This window comes from Heterodontus francisci, chromosome 19 (assembly GCF_036365525.1).
Source record: "Heterodontus francisci isolate sHetFra1 chromosome 19, sHetFra1.hap1, whole genome shotgun sequence".
Taxonomy (NCBI): domain Eukaryota; kingdom Metazoa; phylum Chordata; class Chondrichthyes; order Heterodontiformes; family Heterodontidae; genus Heterodontus; species Heterodontus francisci.
This window is the reverse complement of record NC_090389.1, coordinates 62,088,992-62,109,789: the sequence shown is the minus strand read 5'-3', so window position 1 is coordinate 62,109,789 and position 20,798 is coordinate 62,088,992. Positions and strand designations below refer to the sequence as shown.

The window sequence follows — 20,798 nt, the reverse complement described above, 5'->3', positions numbered from 1 at the left end:
TCCTTCAACAGGGCACAGTTCTCTTGGGAGGGTAAAAATCTTTTTACCCTCAAAAAATCAGATGACATAATAGCATAAATAAGATCAATGCAATCATTGTGATTAATACCCTTTGGGTTCTTCTCAATCTCCCACCTGATGGAATAAACAGGCTCTGTCCTTGTTTCACGGTGCATTTGTAGCATTTGTCTACTTGATCTGCAAAAAACATTTCACTCTGATTGGATGATGAACTCCACCTTTCATATAAAGCAAGGTTTGCAGAGGTTGACTTAATCAGATAGAAAATTTTCTCTCCCTGCAGAGACAAAGACATGGCACACTTAATCCTACAAATATTCCCACTGCCACGTTGCAAATAAATTTTGTGCCACATAAATAAATATATAGCATTTTCAGTGACTGGTCTTTTCATAACATATTTTATGCCTTAAGCATCCCAAAACTTACACAGAGATGATAACCAAATACCACGGAATGACGCAAGAAACATTAGGGGCGGTAACTAAAGATGTGGTAAAAATGGTAAGTTTCGAGGATGATAAAAGAGGAAAGAAAAGTAGCAATAGGGCAAAGAGCTGAGACAGTAGAACCCTTGACTAGTTAATTTAGTTGAATGGAAAAGCTAGCTCTGTGGCTCCATGATTTCCTCAGCAGCGCTCACTGGGAGTACCCGAACATTCGGGGAATCAGCCTGCTGGTTCTGAAGGTTCTGATGAGCATGTTTGAAATGGAGTAGGAGGTATGTTCTTAGGTTTCAGACTTTAAAAAATTTGAAATCCTTTATTGAGTTATTTCACTCCATCCCATGCAACATAACATGACAGAGTGAGTGGAAGGAACTTCCTTTCAAGTCTTTGTTCAAGCTTTTCAATAACCAGTCTGAAGAAATCATTTAAGAATTGTACAGACTGACTCACCTCAGGAAAGCAACTTTGCTCTAGCTATTCTTTCTCAGTGATACTCTGGCTGGGATTTTACTGAGCTCCCGACTTGGGGCTCCATGGCAGGGGGTGGTGGGGGGGGGGTCATGGCTGGAAGATTGGTCCGGCAGCAGCCCACCATGGAGCCCGACACCGGGAGTGCCGGGTGCCAACTTTCCGGTGACGGCGAGGCTCCGTGGTGCCTCCTCCACCGCTGGGCGATGGGACCAGGATTAACATATTTAAATTAATGAATACATTTAAATAGATTCAACAGTGAGCTTACCGTCAGGTTGCGATCTTCCAAGTGGCGGCCGGCACTCACGCGCCTTCACTTTCTCGTCCAGAGAAAGCAGGCGCGCTGTGGTGGGGTAGGGAGAACTTATGATTTTTAGTGCAGTTGGCTGGGGGTGGTGGGGGGGAAAAACGGCTCTAATGCAAATTACTAGTGTAGGGGAGGGTGGAAAGGGGAGACCTCTGCAATTTGATCGGTTTGGGGTGGGGAAGGTCAAGTGTTGAAGCTAAGTGTTTTGTTGGGGGTGGGGGAAGAGGGCAAATGTTGAATTTAATTGTTATTGTGGGGGAGGGGTGATAGATTTATCGGAGGTACATTGGAGGGGTAGCCCTTTAAAAATTTTAATGACCCGGCAGGGCTGCCAGCCCTTTAAAAATGGCGCCAGCACCTGCGCACAGGCAGCTGACACCATTGGCGGTGTCAGAGAACCTGCCCCTCTATGTGATTGGAGCGGCTGGGGGGGGTGGTGCCCAATCGGCTCATTATCCTAGGCTGCCTTGAAGAAGATCGTGGCTGCACGGCCCACACGTGCAGGCTGCCACTTTTTCGCCCTCCACAGCTCCTGGCAGCAGGAGAAGCAAATCCAGCCCTCTGAGTGAGATCAGGAATTAATTGATTGGTCACTCACAGGGAAAATCTTTACTCTTACTCCAACGTGCTGTGTTACATTGCTATGTTTATTATCAAGTTTTTGTACAGTTCCACTTGTAAACAACTTTGAAAATACAAGGTATTGTTCTTGTTTAAACATTAAATTTCAACTTACACGTAGGAGATGATACCAAACAGAGGAGCCCCCTGAGCCTATGTGAAAGTCTGTGTAGCTGTCCTTTACACCAATTTGGCAATACTTTGTAACTTTTGGCTTATCGAAAAGTGAATCATCAAGCCACAAATTATCAACCCAGGACATTTTCTTGACAACTTCAGGTGCTTCAACCAAACTAGACATTCTGAAAAAAATATATAGAAATGCATTTTAGTTTTTGTCAAAAGTATACATAAATTTCTGACTGAGAAATATTTTTTTGCCATTCAATCCTCTCACTGTCACTCTTTTATTTCCTTAACTGGACAATCCTTTAGCCTGCTCTTTTGAGCTATTGTAACACTACACAATATATATACTAGAACCTCTAATTGAAAATAATATCTGATTAAAACCCATAACTAATGCCTTAACTAAATATTTTAACCTATATTCTTTCTTTAATTGCAGTTGGTCACCTCTATTCTAGAAGTGCAACAGTCTGTGTTGAGGATTTCTCCAAGACAATTATTAATTACACTCTATGACTATAAAGCTAATAACAATTCAAACTGAGCAATTTGAGCTCAATCAGCTTATCCTTGTCCCGTCCACCCAAAAATGGGTTGTCTCAATTCTGCATGACATTTTTTTCTAACAGACCAAGAACAGAGTGCTTCTTTGAACACAATCAAGCATGCACCTGGTTTAGTTCACTGAAGAAATTAAGGACACGATGCTGCTTTGATGGTCACTCAACATAATATTTAGGTAGCTAGATAGAATCATAGAGTGGTTACAGCACAGAAGGAATCATTTGGTCTGTCATCTCTATGCCAGCTCTCCGCAACAGCAACTCAGCTAGTACCACTCCCCTGCCTTTCCCCTGTAGCCCTGCAAATCCTTTCTCTTCAGATATTTAGCCAAAACATTTCTAAAAGTCACGATTGCATCTGCCTCCATCACAATCTCAGGCAGTGTATTCCCGATCCTAACCACTTGCTGAGTACAGAAGTTCTTTCTCATGTTGCCTTTGGCTCTTTTGCCATTCACCTTATATTGGTGTCCTCTGGTTCTCGATCCTTCCCCCACCAGGAACCATTTCTCCCCATCAACTCTGTCCAGACCCCGCATGATTTTGAACATCTCTATCAAATATCCTCTCAACCTTCTCTATGGAGAACAGCTCCAGCTTCTCTCATCTATCCATATAACTGAAGTCCCTCATTCCTGGAATCATTCTTGTAAATCTTTTCTGCACCCTCTCTTAATGCCTTCACATCCTTCCTAAAGTGTGGTGGCCAGAATTGGACACAATACTCCAGTTGTTTTACAAAGGTTCAACATAACCTCCTCGCTTTTGTACTCTATGCCACTATTTATAAAGCCCAGGATCCCATATGCCTGATTAACCACTTTCTCAACTTTTGCCACCTTCAGTGATTTGTGCACATATGCCCTGTCCCTTTGCTCCTGTATCCCCTTTAAGAATTGTATCCTTTATTTTACATTGTCTATCATTCTTCCTCCCAAAATGTATCACTTCACATTTCTCTGTATTTAATTTCATCTGCCACTATCGGTTTCCTTATATAATTTTTAGACATTTTGTCGTAATTTTAAACACAGCCAACATTGAGAAATGGTTTAATTATAATGTAAACGCAACATATAAAAAAACATACTTGGTATCTGAAAATTCAAGGTTAATCACGTTAAGAACTCTCTTCCGGTTTGCACTATAGTAGTAGTCAACAAATTCCTTTATGGTCAACTTGCAAGTTTTCTGTTTTGTGACATCTACAACATCAATAACTCTGTCTGGGCCTGGAAAATAAAGTGAGAATACAGCAAAACCTGTATATAAAAGGACTGTAAACTCTTATTATAGGGTAAAATAAGCAAAATGTCAAAGGAATATAGTGTCTATGGGGTTAAAAGTGTAAACTGAAATTATGCAAAACATTAGCTCCCAAAGTGGAAATTATTTCCATTGAGTGCATTTTGATTCAATTAACCTTATTAATTTTAAACACTGGTCAAAATTTGCCATAAAAATCACATAAAAAGGCCCACATCAGCAATTAAAGTATGAATAGAGTAAAAACACCAAAAAATATAGTGATTACACCACCAACTTAACACTAGTCCGAAGGAGAAGCACATGGTAAGGACAATATATGGAAAATACCTTCATTTAAAGAAGGATATCTACAATTGTGAGAGAAAGGAATTGATCTCTCTGAACGGTATACAAAATAATGGCCCAGATTTTGCAGTGGTAATGATGGCAAAGCTGTTAGCTTTTGCCATCATTATCCTCTGAAACTGACAGCAGCTGCTGGAGTTCATGTGCAGGTATACACAGAAATCCAGAAGTTGCTACCAGTGATTCTACACATCTCCAGAGGGTGCCCTGTTGAAGACCGCCCCCCCTGCCCAAAGACTGCAATCATTGGCTTGTAAGAACTTCCACTCTTACACTGTGTCACTGTAAAAACTCTTGAAAAAGTTACACTACGTTGACTGAGGTGTTATTGGGTTTTAACAGCATACTGAGTTCATAATTACTGAATGCATCATTGGCCCTGAAAGAGTAATTTATATTTGTTGAATGTCAGATTTCTCCATTATAAGAAATTCCACATATTTAAAAATAATTTTTTAAAGTTTAGTCATGATATTTTATCTTCTACCTTAATCCCATGTGTATGCCCCAATCATTTATTTTGCCATCTGTAAAAATTTAAAAATAAAAGTGAAAGGATTCAGTGATTTTGAACTTCATGATTTGCTGTCTATAAGAATACTTCAGTGTGATTGACTGTTTACCCTGCTTGGTGACATTACTGCTGCTGGATGCCTGGAGAGCCACTTGACTTGGCACAAGAAATAAACTGACATCGGGAAAGGGGAAGTCCGCAGTACCAAGATTGCTAGATCATTGTGGGCAGCTTTCTTCAAGGCCAGTGGCAAGCTTTGTTGCTTTGCTGTTGATTGCAAAATCCAGTCCAATAATATTAAGAATACATTAGGTCTGACTAAAAATGTTAAAGACTACATAAGGATAGCCCAGGCACACTGCATCTTTCTCTTTCTAGGAATATCAAGGCCATAATGATGAGAGATGATACAGCTGCTTTAAGTATGTTTTTTAAAATGTATATAATGCCGATTAGCACACCAAGTAAATAACGATGTAGTGGAATGCATTTTAATGCTACATAGCCTTCACGTCACACCAGCTGCTAACAGTGGACAATACCCTCAAATCAACTAATATATAGGCCATCACTTGGATATTGGAGAACTCTTAACAGGATGCTAACAATGGTCTTTAGTCTTGATAAAGAAGTAAGAGGTCATTCTGTTGTCTACAATTTCAGTCTCTATCGCAAAGATAAAAAAAAACTGTGAATGTTGGAAATCTGAAATCAAAATGAAAAATATTTAAAATGCAGAGCAACTCAGTTAGCATTTGATAGTGAGGCTGATGTTTCAGGTGGAAACCTTTTCAGTTTTACAAGCTAAAGAAAAAAAGTGAATCTACATTATTTAAAATAAACAATAGCGCTTTACTTTGATTTCATCTGAAGCCTCTAATTATATAATGGCCTCAGCCTGGTGTTCTATTATGACTCCTGGTTGCTGAAAGCAGGTATTTTTATTCGATTTGAAACACACAATACACTTGATCGTATTAGATTAAAAACAGAGATTACAGTTTGTGTATAATTCATTTTAGATTTTTAACTGCTTAGGTGTTGTGGCATTTCTTAGTAAAACAGCTTCCATTAGCCAGTTTTCACTGATGACCACTTTCCACATATAATGCAATTACAATGAATACAAGATCTAAAACGGTTTCTGGTTGTGCAACTTTAACATCTTTCAGAATAACACCAAAACAAAATACTGTGGATGCTGGAAATCTGAAATAAAGACAGAAAATACTGGTAATACTTAGTAGGTCGTGCAGCATCAGTAAAAGGTTAATGACCTCAAACATTAACTCTGCTTCTCAGATGCTGTGCGACCTGCTGAGTATTTCCAGCATTTTCGGTTTTTATTTCAGCTTTCAGAATAAGATTGGTTTCACACAAAATGCATGATGATAACTAAGTGCTGGAAAATAAATAAAATGTATATATATTCTCACCTAAGGGTACATTTTAATATACTGTAAAGAGTTACTGTGTATAGTACAACCTTTTGATCACTTAAATACTTACCAACATAATTTTCAAGGTCACTGACAGAAAATGTAAGCGGTGGTAAACTTAATCCCAAACCATCCTTCTTTGCAACCAAAATAGGTCCAGTAAAACCATTTTCTTCCAGAAATCCCAAGGACAGTTGAGTTCCAGTCAGCCTTTGAATAACCTCCTCTGCACTAAAAAAAAATACAGATTTACTTAGTAATAGTAACTTCTGCTAATGGTTATTGTAACTAGATAATTTTTCTTTATATCGTATGTATACAAATGTCACGCATATTTTTGGTAAAGATCAAGCTGTTTGTAGTTATGTTCTTTGTTATATTTTTAAAATGAATATTTGTAGTCAAGGTCCAGATAAATACTTACTGAAAAAGGTAAATTACTTACTATTAATCCTCATTCTTTTGAATTAAGTCTTCAATGCACATAATCATAGGATTATGGGACAATTGGGGAAAAGCAAATGGGAGAAACTGCTCAGCATTTCACACAGCCTTTAAATAGTGCTGTGTTCTCATTACATGATAGCTTACAGCCTACAAAATGATATCATTCCTAGTTTAACTTTAGAAATGTCTGCAAATAAAAATTCAAAATGATGAAAATTCCAATGGACTAGAGAGGAGCAAAGGAATGCATGTGCAGACAAAATATCATTCAGAAGAATGAGGACTGATGGTAAGCAACTTTTATTTAACCTCATTCAAGTTTTCTGTGTGTACTAATAAGATTATATACTTAACCGTACACAATCATATGCAAGATTGAGGAGGGATGGAGAAGAGGAATGGGTACAAAAATGGGCTACGCCAAATCATGGTCAAAGAGTTCCATTTGTTAAAGGCCCCCGACAGCAAGAGTGATGAAACGATACTGGACCTAATAAAGGACAACTAATCAAGTTAATGGGTCAATTCTTGATAAAGGTGCAAAAGATACTAACGTAATTAACCATCCACTTAATTCTAACATGAAATTGTTTTCTTCTTCTAAAGCATGAAGTGGAAAGAAAAATATATTAAATATTGAGCAATTATTCAACTAGCATCAGAAGAAAATGAAGATGGATGCATCAGTTCACTGTATCTGAGAAAGGAAATCCACATCTATTCCCCAATAGTCTTGACGTCATCCCATCCAGTCCCCAAAACCTCAAACAAAACATTGGTATCTGGCAACCCAACCTGAAAGAAAACAAGCCATTCCTCTGAACATCAGTTTATGTCCCTATTCATGTCTGAAACCTGCTTGTAATGCAACATTCTATAGATTTTGCTGTCATTGAAATGCCAGGTACCTTTTAAAGGTTTCACTTCAAAGCCAAGGCAGCAATGCAAAATAGGTCAGACACTGGTGATCAGATAATCATCCTCAATGGCAAAACACCCAATTTGGCTGTAGCTGTACTGCATTCTTGATTAGAGCAGGTTCCTCGTTGTTGGTCGAAATTGAATTTTTTGTTGCATACTTCATAATTCTTAACTTCTAGGTGGAAGAACTGATCAACAACTTCCTCATGCAATGTTCAGCTTTCAGACTGAGATTTGGTCCAAAGAATTGGCATATTCTACTGAATAGATTCTACTCTTTGGAACAGCACTTTTCATCAAAGTGCAAGTATACTGACCAAAGACTGAAACTACGACCTTTCAGGGTCTGTGTTTATTAATGGCACATTGGATAAATTTGCCAAACCATCAGGAGAGACCACCTGAAGTGGTACACAACAGACTGGGCACTGGGTCATTAATATGCCGCACTTTGGAGGACAATGCAATTACCCATTCCTGCGGAAATCTCTTCTGCTGTAGCCTCCTGACACCTCCATTTGAACCACAACAGAGCAGGCAAAGCCAGAAGAGTATGCTTGCAAAGATGGGAAATGAATAGCTTGTGCATGGTGGGGGAACTTATTCATCAATCAGCAGGTACCATTTTCCCTTTTCTTCTTTGAAATTGTTGGTCATACCAAGTTTTCATTTTAAGTGACTAGCTAAGTTCCTCTACAGTTGACATGGTGGCCTTCAAAAGATTGTAAGTGCAACTTGAAAGCCACTGTTTTAATACAAAAGTTAAAGGATACAAGTCTACTAACTTCCACCAAGAAAGCATAAAAGAACAAAAAACAGATTAGGTGCTCTTGGTTTCTCTGCTAACTCTTTCTGGTTTGCTTGTCCAGTGAACAGTCAGACTTGCTCTAACTCAGATAGCCAGGCAATGAAGTACAGAACTGTCTTTATACAAATACAAGAGCAAAATACTGCAGATGCTGGAAATCTGAAAAAACCCCAGAAAATGATAGAAATACTCAGCAGGCCAGGCAGCATTTGGGGAGGGAGAAAGAGTTAATGTTTCAGGTCGATGACCTTTCATTAGAACTTATGATGAAATGTCATCGACCTGAAACATTAACTCTGTTTCTCCCTCCACAGATGCTGCCTGGCCTGAGTATTTCTAACATTTTCTGTTTTTCGTTCTAATCTTTACATAACTATAAGCATTTATTTATAAAGACACACATTACAAACATGCACCTCCAAACCCCAACCAGCAGAGTGTCAGTCTGTTCCTATTTACAGCACAAGTGAATCCCCAGTTAATGCCCACCACCTGAATACAATGAAACACTCAATTAATATACAATTAAGACTGTTTAAGCTATTTGTTCTATGATTTAAATGCATATTGTCAGATTTACCTCACCCTATGATTTGTTTCTGTTAGTCCCACTTCTTGCATAACTTTGGGGCTTTTGGCAAGTAATCGAAGCAGGATCTTGAGATAAATAAACTAATACTAAAGCTGAAACAATGTAATATTTAGCGTACACCTATTCACAAAATAGACCAAACTGTATGAATAAACACAATAAGTTTGTTACAAGCAGAACATATTTGCATAGTGGCGGCACAGTGGCTAGCACCGCAGCCTCACAGCTCCAAGGACCCGGGTTCGATTCCGGGTACTGCCTGTGCGGAGTTTGCAAGTTCTCCCTGCGTGGGTTTTCTCCGGGTGCTCCGGTTTCCTCCCAAAAGCCAAAAGACTTGCAGGTTGATAGGTAAATTGGCCATTATAAATTGTCACTAGTATAGGTAGGTGGTAGGGAAATATAGGGACAGGTTTGGTAGGAATATGGGATTAGTGTAGGATTAGTATAAATGGGTGGTTGATGTTCGGCACAGACTCGGTGGGCCGAAGGGCCTGTTTCAGTGCTGTATCTCTAATCTAATCTAAAAAAAAATGTACAAAATAAAAATGAGAGATTTTCATTACATGACTAAATTAACACACAAAGGGTATAAAATGTATCGAATTGGGTTCCAACAGAGGCAGTGAAGGCTAATTGTGTCAGCAAGTTCAGGACAGAATCAGTTAAGTACCTGGTGAAACATTTGTTAAAACTTTACAAGAGGTAACATGGGATATGATTTTTCCTAGATATAAGCAAGTGAACCACAGGGATCTTTTCCGATTCTGTACATTCCAAGTTCCTATGTACTATCGATCCTTCAAAATTTACCATTCAATGATTAGTAAGGTAACACTGAAGAACAAAAGTAATTCATCTAATTTACAATCAATTCTAGCTCAATTGTCGGGTTCCATCTGCTACAATTTTGTTGCACTACATGAACTGCCGATATTGTAAAGCTAAATTATACAGAAAACCAGTATTCTGCTGTACAACATTCAGCTTGTGAAAAACAAGTACCTTGCATTAATTAACTTAAATATATTTGTTTAAAACAACATCTTGCAGGAAAAAAAAGTTACACTGCTATTTTGAAACTTAAAATTTTTCTGTATTATACAAATACAATTTTCAATAGGGTGCCAGAGTATAAATGGTTTGGTTAAATCAAGTAAGGTATCCACAATAATTATAGCAATTTGCCCATTATGCATTAGCACAAATTCATAACAATAAATGCACAGATAAACAAATTCAGTAGCTTTTCAACTTATTAACGTCTTGAATGCCAGTGACTCAAATTTCCCAGTTTAATTAATGAGCAGACTCCCATAGCAAAGAAAAGTCTAAACAATTTATGAATTCAGTAATGCCTCACCAGCACAGTTTTCTAATAGCTTCCATGTGACACTACCTACCTGGGGAAGGTCCGGCTTCGGAGCTCTTTGATGAACACCTGGCTTCCATTCTGCACCGGTCGTGTAATATCCACTGTATGTATCGGCTCATACTTTTGCCTTTTCTTTTTCACTAGAAAGTATAAAGAGCAAAACACGGTACTTAAAAAAACTAATAAAACATTACAACATTCTAATGGCACCTTTTAATTAGGATGTAACAGGAAAGATCACATGGGGAAAGGGGTGTCAGACACAAGTGTTTTCAGTAAGTGCCTTTCATGGCCTTTGGATGTCCCAAAGCATTTTACACCGTGAAGTACTTTTGAAGTGAGTCACTATTGTAATGTTGGAAATGCAGCAGTAAATGCGCACAGCTCAAGATCCCACAACCAGCAATGAAATAAATGACTAGAACACGTGATTTAGGCATTGGCCGAGGAATAAATATCAGCTCAGACACCCCTCCAGCTCTTCTTCAAATAATGCCTGGGGATCTTTTATGTCCATTTCATAGGGGAGACAGGTCCTCAGTTTAATATCTTATCTGAAAGACAGCACCTCTGAGAAAGTCCAGCACTATCTCAGTAACACACTGAAGTGCCACCCTAGATTATGTGGACAGGTTTCTAGAGAGGGACTTGAATCCATGACTTTCTAGATCAGGTGAAAGTGTATCCACTGAGCCAAGACACTAATAACAGTTTAAAAGTAGGTTACTGGCCTTCAAATGAGTTATTCTTCCTTCATTAAATATAGCAATCCTTCGTGGGTAAATCAAGGCAATCTAACACTGGAATCACTAGGGGTGCTTTTATTTTAAAAGAGATCATCATCTTGTATCATAAAAGCAAGACTGCAGATGCTGGAAATCTGAAATAAAAACAGAAAGTGCTGGAAATACTCAGCAGGGCAGGCAGCGTCTGTGGAGAGTGAAGCAGAGTTAACGTTTCAGGTCTGTGACCCTGCAGTTCTGATGAAAGATCACAGACCTGAAACGTTAACTCTGCTTCTCTCTCCATAGACGCTGCCTGATCTGCTGAGTATTTCCAGCACTTTCTGTTTTTATTTCAGATTTCCAGCATCTGCAGTATTTTGCTTTTTTTTTTGGTGCTTAATTCACTGCCACTTCTCTTCCCGGAATGCCTACCTTGAAGAAGTTCTGCTCTTCTCTCCGACGGGATTTCCGTTTGTCTCTTTTACCTTGTTTACCTTCATTGCTTTCTATTTCCCTCCTGGTGTTTGATAGGGTGTTTACCAAAACTCGTTTTCACAGCCACGTCTCCTTCCTTAGCAACTGTCTCGAGTTCCGACTTGTTCCACGTGGATTCCAACTGAAATTTCATCCTTCATGTTTTGAATCCACCCAGGATTACAGGTATCTCTGAGACATACAACATTCCTCAGACTCTACCCTTGTCGCATCCTGAGATCCACACTCGGTGCCATGCGCCGCCACATGTACACACTCAACTTCTCTCTCCAGAAGCACCGACTCAACTTATCTCAATGCTGTCCTGCTCCACAGTTTCATTTCATCTTTCGTCTTATCTGACGCATGAACAAAAAACGTTTTCTCTTTCAGGTGTTAAGGAACGCAAGCTCCAGCAGCTCATGGGGACTAATGCCTCTCCAGATCCTTCTTCCCCTTCAATTCCCTCTGACCCCATCCCTTCTCCTAATCTGACCCCTTGCAGTGTATTCACAATACCCTCTGACCTTCCCATCTCTGATGCTGAACTATCTGTACTTAACAAAGGACTCAGTTCTATCCCCTTACACCCCCACCTCAAAGAATTTTGTGCTCTGCATGACGTTGAGCTCTTCTTCTGTCATCTTTGCTTCCAGGCTCACTTCTTTGACCAGGAGTTCGCCTCCTGACCAGCAGAGTTAGCCATTGGCAGATATCCATTTGCCAAAATCAGGAAGCAGGAGACAGTCTGTGATCCACAACTGTTTTATTCTCAATCCACAAATCAGTACAAATACCAGTTTCCACTGTTCCATTCTGGACTCACTCCCTGCCCAGAATTAACTCCCTTGACTGGGGGAAAAACACAAATACAACCCTTAAATACAAGCTGCAACGAGCATCACCTGCTCTCTATTAACTCTGAAGTAAGTCCTGTTTAATTAAAGGGACCAGTATTTTTAACATTGTCACAGACCCTTTCACCTGCCTCCAGTATTCTCCCTCCACCTGGACCCCTCCCTCTGGCCTGTTACTCACTCTTGATCTTTTCATTGAGCGGGACACCAGCTGTCTCAATTTCTCCACTCCCCTCGCTCATTCTGACCTGTCTCCCAGTTCTGATGAAAGGTCACAGACCTCAAACATTAACTCTGCGTCTCTCATCATCTTGTATTAGATCATTTCTGTTTCCCATAAGCTCCACAGATGGCATATGATTTTGAGGAGTGTCCTACATTCTTTGCTCCCTCTCTACTGACTCTGGTTCTGTTATTGTTCACTTCTCCTCAGGCTCTATAGCTCCTCTCCTATTGAGGCTCCTTTCTCAACTGTGAGCCTGTCTCCTTATAACTGTGCACAGCTTGCAATAACTGTGATGTTGAGAGTTCCCACTCAAGTTGATCCCAATTCTATAATGGAAGGTTTGCCAAAGGTAAGTGTACCAAATTTCAGTGTTTCTTCCTGGCCTTGTCGTGATGAAGTGTTATAGTCTGATGATAATAATAGACCAGATCATTTCTCTGGATGCTGCCTTAAGCAATTTAGTGTTTCAATATATCGCATATTCTGAAGTAAGCGTTAGGTTTCATATTCTTGTTCGGCAGAAAAAAAGACAGAACCTGTGCCATTGAAACTCAGCAGCAATTACGTTAAGGACTAGCTTAGCTATCATCTGACCTTATGCTTACTCGCGTGGACTGTGGTGACCTCAATGAGCGAGTGAACAGAGCAAATGTATTTTAACGCATGGAGCTAAATTTTCTGCGCGCAGCCCAGAATATAATGAGCCAGTCGGGCTGCCACCCCCCACCCTCCTCCCCCCCCTCCACCACACCCCCACAATCACGTGGAGGGGGCAGGCTTTCTGAAGCTGGCAATGGCGTAAGCAGCCTGTGCGCAGGCAAAGGTGCCATTTTTAAAGGGCAGCCAGCCAGCCCTGCCGGGTCATTTAAATTTTTAAAGGGCTACTCCCCCAAGGTACCGCTGATAAATCTATCGCCCCTCCCCCTGCAATAACAATTGAATTCAACATTTGCCCTCTCCCCCCAACAAAACATACCTTCAACACTTGACCTTCGCCTCCCACCACCCCCCCCCCCCCCAACCAAACTGATCAAACTGCAGAGGTCTCCACTTCCCACCCTCCCGTACACTAGTAATTTGCATTAGAGCCCGTTCCCCTCCACTGCACTAAAAGTCATAAGTTCCCTCCTTCCCCACCATGGTGGCATCTGCTTTCCCTGGATGGGAAAGTGAAGGCGCGAGCGCCGGCCACTGCTTGGAAGATTGCGGCCCCAAAGGTCACATCGTTGTTGATTTTATTTAAATGTATTCATTTCATTAATTTAAATATGTTAATCCAGATCCCATTGCCCAGCAGTGGAAGGGGCCGCCATGGAGCCTCGCTGCCGCTGGGAAGATCGGGACCAGCACTTCCCGTGTCGGGCTCTGTGGCTGGCCGCTGCCGAACGATCTTCTTGCCCCACCCCCCCATGGAGCCTGACATCAGGAGCTCAGTAAAATCCCAGCCAAGGTGATTTGCAATTGTGTAAACAGTAAAGCACAATATGGAGCCATGGTGGCACCAAAGTACAAGGCTTTTCAATATAAATCTGGGACCTTCCATGACCGTGATGATAAGCTTTTTGGGTTTAGTTATTCCAAGGCTATCTACTCTGCATTAGCCTTATCTATCTGAAGTTTGTGCACAGCATGTTCCAGGTATGAGTAATTTATTATAGTGACAGACAAAACAACTGATGATGAAGACAGATAGTCTGAATATTCGTGCTATCCTTTGCAAGTCAGTAGTCAGTTTATGCGCAGGAGGAACAGACAACACCCTAGAAATTAAAGTTTGTAATTTAGGACATATAAATGCTCAATCTGAGATGATAAACTATTCAAGATAAATAGATCAGCGGCTTCATTAAAATTAGCATTTTAATTCTAAAACTGCAAAAATCACCTCTAGGCTAACATTTCAAGTAGTGTCTGAAGCAGACATTAAACTGACCTCTCATCTGATTGATTGTTATAAATCACAGGCAAGCATCTTTAAAACAGTAAGCCAAGCTTTGAAGTCCATCTCTTAAAATGGACACTGACCAACAAAAAGTCAGCGTTTGTGATTAATCGTCACTGATATGTACAAGCCATGGGTTCATGGCTTGAAAACATACTTTCCTAATGCTCTACATGCTAGATGCATGCACAAATAATGGTGCTTTTGGCGAAATTCAAAGCAATCAACCAGTTTGTTCTTGCTGTAAAGAAAGCCCTTCACCACATTTCCAATCCCAGAAAGCAAATGTTCCTCCAAGCCTAGTTCACACAGGATGAAATTTGTGGTTTGAACTGGCAAAATGCTACAAAAAGCATCTTAATGAGTATGTTGAAATCTTCCAAGACCAACCAGGTAATAGAGCAAATGGAATACTGAAAAACAAGAGATACTGGCCTCAACCAACATTGAAATCAAACTTGACATGCTTTATACATACACTTCTCCCATCGAAAAAAGCAAAGAAAACAAACTATGACAGCAACTGTTTACAACAGTCATGACTTAAATACATGGGCTACAACAGAATCAACCATGAAACTGGCAGCTCTAACACTGTTCTTTACATATATAGGCAAGGAAAGAAAGCACAATTCAGCCAGCAAGTGTATTTTTACTCTATGTCATACTTTTGATCTGGTGCAGACTCCAGTTATGGATAATGACTTGTGATGTGATTCTCCAGCATGCAGACAACCCTCCAACAAAAGCAAAATTGAACACTTGTCTGGGCAACCTAAACAAACTTCTCCCAGCTGTAAAATTAATATTAACAGAAACAAAAGGCAACAATTTACATGGCTGTCAAAAAATGTGATCATCAATGTCTTTCGCTGCACAGCCTAGATGCAAAATTAAACTTTTCAAAATTTGAAGATATGCTAACTGACAACTAGCAAAGCATTCTTGCCAAGAACTTTAACATGTATAGCCAACTGATACAAAACAAAGAATGCTGAGTTAGGACTTACACATAAAATTACATTTGAACTGTGTTCGTATTATTTGAAGTTTACTTGTATTGAACAAGAATGATGGAAAACAAAAGATAGAACTTTGGTTATTTCTGAATGTAGACTGCTTAAAATGCATTTGGTTTATATATAACTAAATATTCAGTTAGCTTGACAACTTCAAGCTGCATTCCCAAGACTGTCACCTGCTAATGTCCAGCCTCTCAATGTCATCCTTGTCCCTTTTCTCTTCAACCTTCTCAGCACCTGGATCCTGCTGAAGACAACTCAATGGATAGTGATCCTACTATGGATGCAATGTCACGCACTCCATCCTTCCCAACCAAATGGCTCTTTAAAACAGAGCTATTGCTCCCTACCTACAAATAATGGTGTACAACACTTTACCAACCAATAATTCATTTTCTACTATTGTAACTGGTTTATTCAAAGTTTGCCTTCCACAGGATACCATAGTGAATTTTGTGGCACATTTTATTTACGCAGGCAAAAAAGCTTTCTTAATTCCACAAGATTCCATTCAGGCTTGTGCGCCCCTAGGGAATAAAAACTAGAAACTAACATATTGACATTAATTTAATATAGCTGCCACCTTAGTCATAAATTTAGGATGAGCACAATTACATCATCATGCCAGACAAAGTAGGCGATGCACATTATGAAATTCAACAGCTCTTCACTACCACCTAACAAGAGTCACTAGGATGCCAGTTTTCCATATCATAAATTTACAACACAATAAATCATAGGTTCAAAAAGGTGGCTGTATAAATTCATGCAACGCCAGATTCATATCCAATGATGCTGGATTCAAGATCAAAGGGGTAGGCTTCCAGATGATTTTTTTTGGAAATGTCAAAAATTACCATAGATCTTCCTTCAAGCGTAGACATAACTGTTACAGATGTAGCTGCTGCATTTATCCTCATGAAATTGAGTCTTAAATCTTCATCAGATGTGAAGTCTGCTCAAGGATCTTATATACGTTAGAATCTTTATTTCTACCCTGAAACTAAATGCCAAATCTTTTTCTATGTTTCAACTGGTAGGGATTTCTAGAGGCATAGTAAGGTACAAGCAAGTCAATTAAAGCCATCTCACAGACGATCTCCATTCCAAACAGACTGGACAGTTTAGGGATCCAAAATTCACTTCCCGTTTGTAAATATGATACTCCAGTCTGGGAGAGCCAATGGAAAAGCCTCAGAATTTCTCAGTTGTCTGAATACATTTTGGATTTTCAAATCTGCTCTTGAACAACATGCTTCCTAGTGGAAAGTCAGTCAATAAAACAACAGAATTTTTGGGGCCAGTCAGATGAAGTGCTGAGTTTTTTCCGGCCCTGTACCTTCCTATGACCCTCTGTTGTATGCTACATCAATCTGTTAGGTGATTGCAGGTTTCAGGGATTTCACTCTATTACAGCTTAAATTCATGCTTTTCACCATCTTTTTACAGAGAGACTATGACTCTAAACAGATCCCAGATTCAATCCCTGGTGGCGACTGTTCTCAGCTGGGGAGTGGTAGGATTGCTATAATTAACTTCAGCACTACAAGACCCCCATACCAGACTGGCTGAGGACAGTAAGCACAGTAAAAGCTTGATATAGTCGATGGATGACTGGCTAGTTGTGCACCACGTATGCTTGAGTTTGTACCCCTCGGACTCAAAGGAGCAGAGATGGGTATCCAGGGTCAGTGATAGAGATAGGAACAAAGGCACCAAGCACAAAGGTGAGGGAGAAATTGAGCACATTGATGGCAACACGGTTTCCATGTTGGTGGAGGATGAAAAGCAATGGAATTGGGAGTTGTGAAGTGAATTGGTGACAGAGCAGCCATTCTTCACTTAAGAACCTCATTTAAATATTTGTAGTGTCATATCGTGGGAACCAATCATTGGAGAGTCTTTGGTATCCCTTTATTGAAAATGAAAACCCCAGTATCACACAAAAGCTCTAATGAGACAAAACAGTCAAATTATTTTCAAGGCTAACTTTTTAAAACCTGTGTACTGAGCTGGAGAAAAGTTGTAACATTTTGTTAGACATAGCAAGTAGCAAAAATTATTTTTAAAGTAATATGGCACGACGCATGAACATAAGAGGATATCTCTGTTGATTACTCTTCTATCTTCTAACAAAATTTGTTGTGTAACAACTTACTTGTAGACTGGCCATGAGTTTTCTCACAGTTTGGACAGTGATAGATATCAATATCTGGTGCCTCATCCTCTTCCACGCCAACACAGCTGTAATCATTCCAAATATAAAGATGTGTTACATTTATGAAAAGCTGCCTTTATTCTGAAACAATTATTTGTCTATCAGTAAATGCTTTTTTTGTAGTATTTAAACTATATATAAGCAATATCTTTAACTAATGCAGATTAACAATAGATTCAGGATTTTAAAAAAATGCTTCATATCAATACCTGGAAAAGCTTAAATATCTGAAGAATTTTTTTTCCTTAATTCTTGATTCACAAACATGCTCCATCTCAACCCACTGATTGGTGAAAATGCTCACTACTATGGACAGAGCTGGCTAGATCATGGCACAGAAAGGTAAATGCAAAGTTTAATCAAGTGGCAGGTGATAGGGGGCATAAATTTCAACTTTTTCTCCTGGGCAGAAGCCTGAAAGAGCGGATCATCCGTCCTTTATTGGGCCTTGTTGATTTTCAATCCATTCATTTGCTCCATTCTGGAAAGGGTGCATATTGTTTTGTCTGTTAATTTGCTACTTGATAGTATACACTAAGTATAAGAATGCAGAATTGAAATAGCCATGAATGCTGTCAGTTCAGTATTATATTAAATATAATATAAAATATATAGCAGGAATAATTCTTGGCCTGCTTGGACTAGCAGGAGATAGTTACTAATCTAAATATTCAGAAGAGCGGAGATGCCCAGAATTGTAGCTACTATTAAGATGCAGACAGCAATATCATCTCAGATCCAAATAAACTGGGTGTTTTTTGTTTTCCCTCTCTAATTTCGCCTTCCCTGCTGAAGGCAGAGTGCCCTCTGCAACAAAATTCCCACAGTAACATATCCAAGCAGCTGGCTTTTCTGTTTTTTTTTACGTTTTTAATGCTTGCCTCTCCAAGCCCCGCTGAAACATTGACTTATTTGACCTCTATTGCATCATCCAGGAATCTGTTTTCATGCATGCACATTGGCAATGAATATTAGCAGGCTATTCACCCATCGAGGACATCACAACTGGCTCAATTCTGCCCCGACCCAATGTTTACGCATGCATAATTCCAACAGAAGTTGCTGGATATTGATCAGGAGTGGGAACCCTGAACAATTTCCCGCACATTAAGCCAGAAGCACAAAGGTCAATTTTAACGTTTGCTGCCCAGACTAAAATCATCTCTCTCAAGGGGAGGCGATGGCGTAGTGGTAATGTCACAGGACCAGTAATTCAGAGCCCCAGGCTAATGCTCTAGGGACATGGGTTTGAATCCCAGCACGGCAGATGGTGAACTTTGAATTCAATTAATAAATCTGGAATTAAAAGCTAGTCAGATGGTGGCCATGATGCCATTGTCGATTGTTGTAAAAACCCATCTGGTTCACTAATGTCCTTAAGGGAAGGAAATGTGCTGTCCTTACCTGGTCTGGACTACATGTGACTCCAGGCCCACAGCAAGGTAGTCGACTCTTAAATGCCCTCTGAAATGGCCTAGCAAGCCACTCAGTTCAAGGGCAATTAGAGATGGACAGTAAATGCAGGCCTAGACAGCGGCGTCCACATCCCACAAATGAATTTTAAAAAACCCTAGCCAGGGATCAAACCAGTTATCTTCCTGGCCCAACAACTCACTAGATAAACTCGATAAACTCCACTGGTGGGAGATCCAAGAACCTGCCTTCATATGAAAGTCTAAACAGCAAGTAGATTACATGATCCTGTGGCAAACCACACCAAGCACAATTCTGCATATATGTCAACTAAGAATTATTGAACAATGATCAGTGACAGAGAAAATAGATAATTCTCTCTCCCTTCTATAGTGTTCGCATCACTGCTCCAACAGCGACTGATATCAGCACAGGGGCGGCACAGTGGCGCAGTGGTTAGCACCGCAGCCTCACAGCTCCAGCGACCCGGGTTCAATTCTGGGTACTGCCTGTGTGGAGTTTGCAAGTTCTCCCTGTGTCTGCGTGGGTTTCCTCCGGGTGCTCCGGTTTCCTCCCACATGCCAAAGACTTGCAGGTTGATAGGTTAATTGGCCATTATAAATTGCCCCTAGTATAGGTAGGTGGTAGGGAAATATAGGGACAGGTGGGGATGTGGTAGGAATATGGGATTAGTGTAGGATTAGTATAAATGGGTGGTTGATGGTCGGCACAGACTCGGTTGGGATGAAGGGCCTGTTTCAGTGCTGTATCTCTAAACTAAACTAAAGATGAGGAATTGAAGGTTCTTGGTCTGTTCTTTCAGCACGCAGTGCATTTAATCACTCAGCCCTTCCAACTCAGCTATTAAGAATTTCTAGAAGATATGCACTTCCAGAACTGCCATGCTAGATTCAAAGTTTCAAGAGATGTCCTGGTAAATAAATCTTCCATTCTGCCCAGAGAAGTAAACATGGGATCCTGCAAATCTTGCAAGTTTGTACACATGAAGCTAATTCTACACTAACAACTGAAACTTCTGAATGGGAAATTAAAATAGATAAGCTTTTTTCTAGTTATTAATTCAATTATGTCTTCAACAAAGCGAAATTCACAGACTCGCCAATTAGCTGTTCCATCAGTTAACAAAAAATGTAAAACTTTAAAAGGAGAGGCAAAGTAGACAGGCTTGGAGATCAAATAACAAATCTTCAAAAGTAGGATAAGTTGATCAAACTGAAATAAAAAAACAGATGGTATTGTAAGATCTATAGAGGCATAGAATTAAAAAATGCAAAAGTCATGCTAAGCATATAAGAATCAATGATTAGGCCAGTTAAAATATCGTGTCCAGTTTTGGATGTCAAGAACATGGAGAGGCTCCTAAAGAGAGTCACTAAGATGAAACATTTCAATTAGGAGAAACTAAATAATTGGAGCTCTTTTAATGAAATTGGAGAAGAATAAGATGAGAGCTAATAGTGCTGTTAATAATTATGAAGAGTTTTGATAAAGGTAAAGAGAGAAAAGCTATTGTCACTGGTCGGTGAGTCAATAACAGAAATTTAAAATCCTTGCCAAAAAGAATAAAGGAAGAAGTTAATAGAAATTCTTTTACACAGAAGGTATTGGAATATCATACCAAAAAATTATAGG

At 39.7% G+C, this 20,798-nt stretch overlaps 1 protein-coding gene across 4 annotated transcripts in view; it reads right to left on the bottom strand.

Annotated features, from left to right (window-relative positions):
* The window catches only part of phf2 (PHD finger protein 2), a 128,006-nt gene that overhangs the window by 67,804 nt on the left and 39,404 nt on the right, over positions 1 to 20,798 (bottom strand). For all 4 annotated transcript variants that reach the window (XM_068051766.1, XM_068051768.1, XM_068051767.1 and 1 more), the window contains exons 2-7: positions 17,673 to 17,758; positions 10,297 to 10,408; positions 6,199 to 6,359; positions 3,652 to 3,793; positions 1,985 to 2,171; positions 136 to 298 (exon numbers count right to left, since the gene is read on the bottom strand). In XM_068051766.1, coding sequence (XP_067907867.1) covers positions 136 to 298; positions 1,985 to 2,171; positions 3,652 to 3,793; positions 6,199 to 6,359; positions 10,297 to 10,408; positions 17,673 to 17,758 — 851 coding nt within the window. The remainder of the gene's footprint in view (positions 1 to 135; positions 299 to 1,984; positions 2,172 to 3,651; positions 3,794 to 6,198; positions 6,360 to 10,296; positions 10,409 to 17,672; positions 17,759 to 20,798) is intronic.